Source organism: Galeopterus variegatus, unplaced genomic scaffold (genome assembly GCF_000696425.1).
Source record: "Galeopterus variegatus unplaced genomic scaffold, G_variegatus-3.0.2 Scaffold1978, whole genome shotgun sequence".
Lineage (NCBI taxonomy): Eukaryota > Metazoa > Chordata > Mammalia > Dermoptera > Cynocephalidae > Galeopterus > Galeopterus variegatus.
This window is the reverse complement of record NW_007728089.1, coordinates 112,850-122,046: the sequence shown is the minus strand read 5'-3', so window position 1 is coordinate 122,046 and position 9,197 is coordinate 112,850. Positions and strand designations below refer to the sequence as shown.

At 40.8% G+C, this 9,197-nt stretch overlaps 1 protein-coding gene across 3 annotated transcripts in view; it reads left to right on the top strand.

The window, feature by feature from the left end:
* EML1 (echinoderm microtubule associated protein like 1) overlaps positions 1-9,197 on the top strand; it is a 90,023-nt gene that overhangs the window by 19,393 nt on the left and 61,433 nt on the right. For all 3 annotated transcript variants that reach the window (XM_008579905.1, XM_008579907.1, XM_008579904.1), the window contains exon 2: positions 5,892-6,024. In XM_008579905.1, coding sequence (XP_008578127.1) covers positions 5,892-6,024 — 133 coding nt within the window. The remainder of the gene's footprint in view (positions 1-5,891; positions 6,025-9,197) is intronic.

The window sequence follows — 9,197 nt, the reverse complement described above, 5'->3', positions numbered from 1 at the left end:
TGAACTAAGAGATGAGACCCACTTCTGACAAAGGCCTGAGACTGGAAGAATTCCCCAGAGTAACAGTAGGAGCACAGATGTTTCACAACACTGATCATGGAGCTGCTGTCAGGTCTGGAGTCTTGGGTAAAAACTGTCTACTCCAATGCCTGTCCGTCTCGTCCTGGTGGGAAGAGTCAAGTGCTCAGCTATGGGTTAGCTTCAGTTGAAGATCTCCAGTGATGGAGGAAGTCCACTCAGGTGGATTTGCCTTTTTTCAATGAGAAACGTGAATCCATAAGTCAATGCCTTTCAGAGCTTAGCTGCACAAAGATTGGTTAACATACCTGATTTGGTCCTTTCCAGCGTGGCTGGAAGAGAGTCGTTTTATTCTGACATTTCCAATAAACAAAGTCTCTGGGCTGCAGACCATGGTCTTTGAGGTCTTAATCACCCACTCCCTGTGGAAGGAATCCTTTATTACTTTAGAATTTTTTGCGAGAAGCTTTGTGAGACCTTGCCAATAATGACAAATATCACCTTTTAGAAGAGCTCGTTCATAATTCCTTTATCTACCTGTTATTATTTCAAATGGAAAACTGATGCTTTCCAAACAGGGTAGAGTGCAAGCTGAACACCACCAGCGGAAGAGCCTTTGGCCAAGGAAAGTTAAAGGTTTCTTTTGATTTTGCCAGTTGAGTCATTATTATTCCATTTGTGTATTCCACAGGTTCAGAGGACTGAGGACGGGGTATGCACAACGGAAAGGCTGGAATATTGTCAATATATTGCAGATGGACTGAATTATTTGGCCAATGAAATGTGCCCCTGGATCGCTATAAAGCTCCGAGGGAATTCCCCAAGATGGGATAATCGTGAAAATTAAGGATTTAGTTCAGATAATAAACACTCAAAAACAATGGACAGGGCTAGTATATTATTAATACTAAAGTTAATTTTGATAAAAATCTTATAAAAAATGTATCCAATCTTAGTCAGCTTTGACTACATAAGATTTTTTAAAACCCTTTATAACTTTTTAACAAAAAAATTTTTTCATTTTTCAAGTTTCCATATCCATTTAGTTTTATCAGTATCATTCCTGTTGGGCCAGCCCCGTGGCTCACTCGGGAGAGTGTGGTGTTGACAGCGCCGAGGCCACAGGTTCGGATCCTGTATAGGGATGGCCGGTGCACTCCCTGGCTGAGTGTGGTGTGGATGACACCGAGCCAAGGGTTGTGATCCCATTGCCGGTCACAAAAAAAAAAAAAATCATTCCTGTTTCTTTAAAAAATCATGCTTAAATACCCTTTAAGCTTAGACAAGATTATCTCTTCTCTAAAAAAACATATCCTCATATCTTTTTTATAACCCTTTTTACCAAAAACACTTTCTACTTTCTTTATACATTCTGTATACAGAGGAGCCAAAGCCTAGAAGTCGGGGCCAGTAGCCTCTCCCCGTCTCTCCTCTAGGGCTGGCCGTCACATGGGAGTTGGACCCCACGTGCTCGTACCAGTTAGGTGAGATGGTGCATTTCAAGCTGTTAATGCCCTGCCTTATGCCAGGCACTCAACAGCTACTATCATTATTTCAGCCACTAAATTTCATGTTGGTTCTGGTAACCTGTAACAGGGTGCTGCAGACATCAGGAGACATTGGAGACTATTGATGAGGGACGATAAGATAAGAGCTTTTAGGTAGATTAGTGCGGACAGAGTGGCAGAATGTGCCAGGAGACCAGCACAGGGTTCTAGGAGGCAGTGGAGAGAGACTGCATAGATGCTTGCAGTGGGAAGGGGACGGACAGACGCAGGCAGTTTGCTGGAAGCCCTGCATTTGCTTCGTAGGACTGCCAAAGCAAAGTAACACAGCCAGGGAGCTTAAAACAACAGAAGTTCATTCTCTCACAGTTCTGGAGGCCCGAAGTCCAGAATCAGTATCACTGGGTCTAAATCAAGGTGTCAGCGGGGGTGGTTCCTTCTGGATGCTCGAAGGGAGAGTGTGTTCTGTGCTTCTCTCCCAGCTTCTGGTGGCTGCTGGCTGTCTTTGGCGTTCCTTGGCTTGTAGATGCATCACCCCAATCTCTGCCTCTGTCTTCACATGGCTACCCCCTATTGTGTGTCTTCACGTGCCTTCTTCCAAGGACACTCTCATTGGATTTAGTTTCCACCCTAATCCATTTGGTCTCCTCTACATCTTTACCTTGATAACACCTGCAAAGACCCTATATCCAAATAAGATCGCATTCTGAGGTTCCAGGTGGACATGAGTTTTAGGGGGACACTGATCAATCAAGTACATGTTTTTTTAAAAAACGTGGAGACTGAAAGGGTGGGATGAAGTAGAGAGAGAAGAAAGATGAAGAAAGATAAAGTGAAGGTTGTATTTCTTCCTGCTTGGGAGAAGTGTTCTGCCCTGACAGAGAACAGGCGTTAGCAAGGAGAACAGATTGTGAGTGCAAGAGAAGATTAGGAGTCTTGGTTTTGGACCTGTGATATTTCCATTGAGGATTATTCGTTCCTAGGCCCATGTTTGGAGCGAGGTGTTCGGGGAATGAGGAGGAGAGATCTTGGGGAGGAGAGGAGAGGGATGTTAAGCTCTCTGGCTGGAGGGCTCACTGTGGCCTTCTCCACTTTCTTTAACATTAGAAAAAAAAAGAAGGAAAGCTGGTCCTCAGCTTTTGGGACTGAAAAGTTCCAGTGTATTACAAATTTGGCATTGCATGCAGTTCTGTCATTGGTATGTTTTTAAAAGCCTAAATGGAGGCAGATTAATTCTGTGACGGACAAATAAATTCTTCTAACATTTTTAAATAAACTTTTTATTCTAGAATAGTATTAGATTTGCCCAAACGTTGCACATGCAGACAGTTCCCATATACCCTGTACCCAAATTCCCCCATTACTAACATCTTACATACTAATATATGGCACACTTGTCACAACTAACGGATCAATATTGATACATTACTATTAACTAAAGGTCATACTTTACTCAGATTTCCTTAGTTTGTCAATAATGTCCTTTTTTGTTCCAGGAATCCATCCAGAATACCACATTATATTTAGTCATCATGTCTCCTTTGGCTTCTCTAGACTGACAATTTATCTTGTTTTTGATGACCTTGACAGTTTTGAGGAAATGCTGGTTAGGTAGTTCATTGACTGTCCTTCCATTTGGGTCCCTCTGATGTTTTTCTCCTGGGTGGACTCAGGTTGTGGGTTTTAGTGAGGCACAGTCACACAATCGCCACAGAGGCGAAGTGCCTTCTCATCGTATCCTGTCATCATATCATGTATCAAGGGTACATGCACTGTACTAGTCCACTCCTGTTGCTTGAAACAGAATATCTGGAACTGGGTGATTTATAAGAAAATGAAATTTATTGCTACNAATCATTTCTTCAAGGCCCCACCTTTCAATGACCAAAGTAGGATTTACCACCCTCAACAGTTATGGTGGTAAATTAAGTTTGGGGGGGATATTCAATCCAGGGCATATACCGTCAATAAGACTTACCACTGTTAATATTGACCTTGGTCACCTGGATGAGGTAGTGTTTGTCACTACATGGAAGTCATTTTTTCCCCTATTTCCTTAATATGCTGTTTAGGAAAAAGTCACTGTGTGTCACCCACTCTTAAGGAGTGGGGACTTATGCTCCCTCTCTGGGAGGACAAGGTATCTATGTAAATCATTTGGAATTCTGCTTGGGGGTTTGTCTAGTCTCCTCATTTATTTATTTATTCAGTAATTTATATCAGTATGAACTTACAGCTATTTAAGTTGTACTTTTATTTTATGCTTTTTAAATTTTATACCAATACTGTGTTATTTAGTTTGTTTCTCAGATTGTTCCAGCTTTGGCCTTTGGGTGCTCTTTCAGTTGGCTCCTATGTTCCTGTCACTTGCCCCCATTGATAGAGGGATTTTTGGTTTTGTTTTGTTGTTAGAGCACTTCTCACTTTCTGGCACTGCATAATGCTGCAGGCTCATGTTGTGTGTTCCCTGCCACAGCCCTCGGTTCGGCCGTTTCCCAGGAGGCCTGGTTCCTTTCCTTGTGGAATGGTATCAGAAACCGGGATCTGGGCGCTGGTGTCATTGCTTTAGGCTGTCTCAGCAGAGAGAGCCCAGAAATGTGTGCATTTATGCTAACCTGTGTATATGTACATACCTGTAATACACATCTGTGTCTGCATGAAGGTAAACATGAGTTTGCAGGGATGTCTCCTGCTGCACTGCAGACCACATGGTTCCTTCCAGCCTCCCCGCTTGCTCACAGTCACCTCCCTCTCTCACAGGGAGAAGCCTGCCTCCTGCCATCCTCCGTGTATTTACCTAAGTCTTCCATTCTAGTATTCATGTATAGTGGCTTCTGAACTGCTGGCCTGAACCTTGGGGGAGACAGCTTTACCAACTAGGACACAATGCTTATGTGGAATTTCTTTTGTCTTTTGTCTTATAGTCTCTGCTCATTTCTAAAATTTCTTAGGTCAGCACCTTCCCCACCTTCTTCGGGGAGGTTCTGTCATATATTTGTAATACAGTTAGATTCTTCGACACAATCTGCATTCCATCATGGGTTCCCCATCTCCTAATCATTTTTTATTTGCATACATTAAGGTTCGCTCTTGTGCTATAAGGGTCTATCGGTTTTGAGAATGCGTAGTGTCATAGTGTTACATTGTGTCCATGTAATGTCCACCATGACAGTATTATACAGAATAGTTTTACCACCCTAGAAAATCTCCTATTCACCTATACAATCCCCCCACACCCAACCTCTGGCAACCACAGATCTGTTTTCTGTCTTCAGTTTTGCCTTTTCTAGAATGTCATATAAATGGAATCATACAACGTGCTGCCTTTCAGACTTGCTCCTCTCACTTAGCGGTGTGGATCTAAGACTCATCCGTGAGGTTGTGAGGGTTGATTCATTCCTTTCTATCACTGAGTCATCTTCCATTGTATGGATGGACCAGTTTGTTTATGCATTCACCTATCAAAGGACATCTTGGTTGCTTCTAGTTTTTGACAATTATCAATAAAGCTGCCATAAATATTTACATGCAGGTTTGTGTAGACATAAGTTTTTAGATCAATCAGGTAAATACCTAGTATCAGCACAATTACTGAATCATATGGTAAGACTCTATTTAGCTTTATAAGAAATTGCCAAACTGTCTTCCAAAGTGGCTGTATGTTTTATGTTCCTACCAGCAATGAATGAGAGTTTCCTGTTGCTCAGCAATTGGTATTTTGTCTGTTTTTTGGATGTTAGCCATTCTAATAGGTATATAGAGGTATCTCATTACTGTTTTAATTTGCATTTCCCTAATGGCACATGATGTTGGGCATCTTTTCATATGCTTATTTGCCATCTGTATATCTTCTTTGGTGAAGTATCTTTTCAGATCTTTTGCCCATTTTTTTAATTGGCTGTTTGTTTTCTCACTATTAAATTTTAAAAGTTCTTTTTATATTCTGTATACAAGTCTTTTATCAGATATGTGATTTGCAAATATTTTATCCCAGTGTATGACTTGTGTTTTTGTCCTCTTAAGTGTCTTTTGCAAATGCTATAAAATTTTAATGAAGTTCAAGCTATCAATTTTTTTTTTCATGGATTGTGCTTTTGTATTATATCTAAAAACTCATTAGCAAACCCAAGGATGTTTTCTTCTGTAGGTTTTATAATTAATTTTTGTGGGGTTGTTGTCTAGGTTCACTGTTCAAGCACCATTTGTTGAAAAGATGGTCCATTCTCCGCTGAGTCACCTTTGTCCCTTTGTCAAGTCTGCTAGAGTTTTTAAGTTGATGTCCTTTTCTTTTCTACATAGATTAAGTTCTGTAAAGAGTTATCTTTACAAAGGGGCAAGTTCTGATTTCCTTTTCTGCTTGTCTAACAGCAAGACCACTGGTGCAGACCCTGCCTTTACGAACCACTGTCAACAATGGCACCGTGTTACCAAAGAAACCCAGCGGCTCCCTACCATCCCCCTCTGGGACCAGGAAAGAATCCTCCATGCCGGCCACCAAAAGGTAGGCCAGAAGAACAGCCTTCAATGAATTCTGAAAGCGGTTCCCTCTCAGATTTTAAAATGAGTATTACTTTTTAATGTGACACTTTATAATTTCTCATCTGAGTTAAAGCTTGTAAAAGTCCAACGTTTTGTGTATTGCTATACCAGGAACTATACAAATTTATTATTCTTCTTGTTTTAGATTTAATTTTATTGCCTTTGAAATCTCATTGCCTAAAACCACAGCGTGCTACTTTGTATTTTTACTTAAAGTTCTCTTTAAATGGGAGTATAACCCATTTAAAATGAATATGCCATTCCTAAGTCCGTACTTGGAACATAGCAAAATTCAGATTTCAAAAGCAACCTAAATTTTTATCTATAAAATTTGAATAGCTCATACTTTTAAATTGTACCTAACAGTGGAGTTCTAGATATTTATGTTGCCCGCCAGACAGGTCATAGTTCGCTCTTAACTTTTGTATTATTTCATAATTGTCATAGTAAAATTTTATATTTTATAGCCAATCTAAATTTTTAGGCTCTGGAAAATTAAAGAGCTAATGGTTATATAGTATAGAAAGCCTTGAAGTAATTCTTCTGTGACTCTACCCCCTGGGCTTGTTATAGGAATGCAGCAGAACTGGGCTGGGTTTATTAAGGTACTAACCACGTTACAGGCGCTGGGGATGTGGGGTGCAGATATGCTCTGCAGTGCACTAAGGAGACCTAGTGGGCTTGTAGGAGTTATACCTCATTTGATGCTGGCTTGTGATATAGAATGAAAATCTAGCAATCTCACCTTCTCTTCTGTTGTATTTTTCCTCTAATTTGGTTTTGAGGTCTCTCTCTGGAAAGTAGCTATAAACTCTAGCCCTGTGCTGACAGGGCTCAGGGGACTTGGTTGTGGGTGTTTACATGTGCCGTTTACAGGATGCTACTTTATCCTGGCAGATGACCAGGCCAGCTGCCAAAAATAAATGCATGAATGAACAAATAAATGAATGAATTAGTGTTTATACATGATGGCCTATGTAAAACTTGTTCCTCGGCCTTATTCTACCCTGAATAAATGTTACAAATACTAGAATTTAAAATACAATCTTCCAGGAATTCTAACAATCATGCAAATAAATCCCATGAGGTCTAAGAAAACCATAAATCGTCTATTAAGTTATGGGCTCATAGCACGTCAAAGTTGCTTTGGACCAAATGTAGAGAGTATGCAGAATCAAAGACAACAGGACACTTAACATATGCTCTCATTTTTTCCCTTTATTTAAATTCTAAATATAAAATTATAAAATTCTGTATTGTTCAAGAATAAAGGGAAAGGATCTCATTTCTTCATTAATTATTTGCTACTGTAAAAAAAAAATCAATCTCTAAATTAAAGAACTCACCCTTAGATAACCATGGTCAAAGAGGAAATCCCAAGACAATTTAGAGACTATCTGGCGACACATGAAAACAAAACAGGTTTCCTGAAACTGACCCCAGGAGTAAGGCTGTGCTGTAGAATCTAATTGATACCTTTCCACAGGATGTGAGAAAGGCAAGGAGGCATTAGTGGGTACTTCACCCCTCTTTAAATCAGTGATGATTACAGAAATCATTTTTAGATGATAACAAAAACTGACTAAGTGCCAGGTGTTTAATACCATTATCTCTAATCCTCAAAACAACCTTGCAAGGTAGATATTATTATCCTTATTTTGTCAATAGAAAACGGAGGCTTGGAGCAGCAAAATTGTTGCTGAACCAGGAAGGGTCTGTCATCTGCTACCCAAATGTCTAAAAATCTCTTGCACCAAAGTTTGCTATGTTAAAAATAGCATTAATTTGGATGACCATTCAAAGGAACCTATGGTAGCTAAAGGAGCTTTTAACATCCCAGACTCCTTGACCACTTAAAGTCACAAGCAAAATCATGAGTGTGGGGGGCGGGTCTCAGCAGTCACGTGTGAATCTGATTGGTCGGTGGTGAGGTCAGCGTAGTTATTTCTGGCGTTCCGGCTAAGGTCCTCCTTGGCTCCCTGAGTCCAGAGGGGTACAGACTTCAAAGCAGGCTTGTAGTTTATCTGCAAAGACAACTCAAGATTGTGTTACAGATGTTATCCTAAGCCATAAGGCATTTATTTAAAGGAACAAACATCCTGATCTCCAAATCAAGTCTTAGCCTAAGGAAGTTCATGTTTAACCAACTCTTATCTTATTACTGAATTTGTGGTGTCCAGGAACCCAGCCCGTCCTGGCTGGTCAAGTATATTTTCTTTAGCTATCTTCCTTCCCCCTTAGCCAAGGCCTGCACTGACTAGTGTCAGGGGAAGAGCTAGGAGAGATTAGGGTCAGTCCCCTGGTTTCAAAGTAACTTGCCCATGGGCCCATGGCTAGAGACCGGAGAAATGGGCTCTAACCAGGTTTGGCTGGCTCCAAAGCCCAGCTCCTTTCACTATGCTAGGCTGCTTCCCCCAGAGATGTCCAAGTCATTCCTGACATCTGCTCATGTAAAACGCTTGATATAATTACTGTTTGGAAATCATCTCTGTTTTATGCCCCATCCTGTCTGTGTACTATTTGTCAGAAGCAGAAGCAGCAGTCAGGAGTGAGGGTGACTCCAAGCAGAGATTTCTGGCAAGTGGCAAGTCTGAGCGACAGAACTGCTCATTAGTGAGGGGCTGCAGGAGCTGTGCTGTGAGCCGGGGCCTGGGTCTTCTACCCCTGCGTTTCAGCCTCATGTGAAAGGGTTCGGGTCAGTGATCACTCTCAGCAGTATTATCTTAGGAGGAAGGAAACAAGGGAGGGAGGGTTGAAGGGAGGGAGGAAGGAAAACCGTAATTAGTAGCCATCTTATTATGTATGTATGTGTACATATGTGTATTAGCATTTAAATGGTAACCATCCTTCCAGAAACATTCTAAGGCCTCTGTAGACTTTTCTTTTTAATTTACGAAGTAATCCATTTGATTCGTTCGATAAGATATTGTTGGCATGGAGCTGCCACTAGAAATACATGGTTTTCTAGACTGAGTATCCAAGACTCTGGGTTTTGAGTGTAGAGTGTAGCAATTCATTTATTTTGTTTTCTCTGGCTTTTATGGGCTTTCATGGATGTGAGTTCCCATCCATTTGGAAGCTGGAAATATGAACAGTAGCATCTAATTGTTACTCTGTGGTAAAATTCCTATAGCG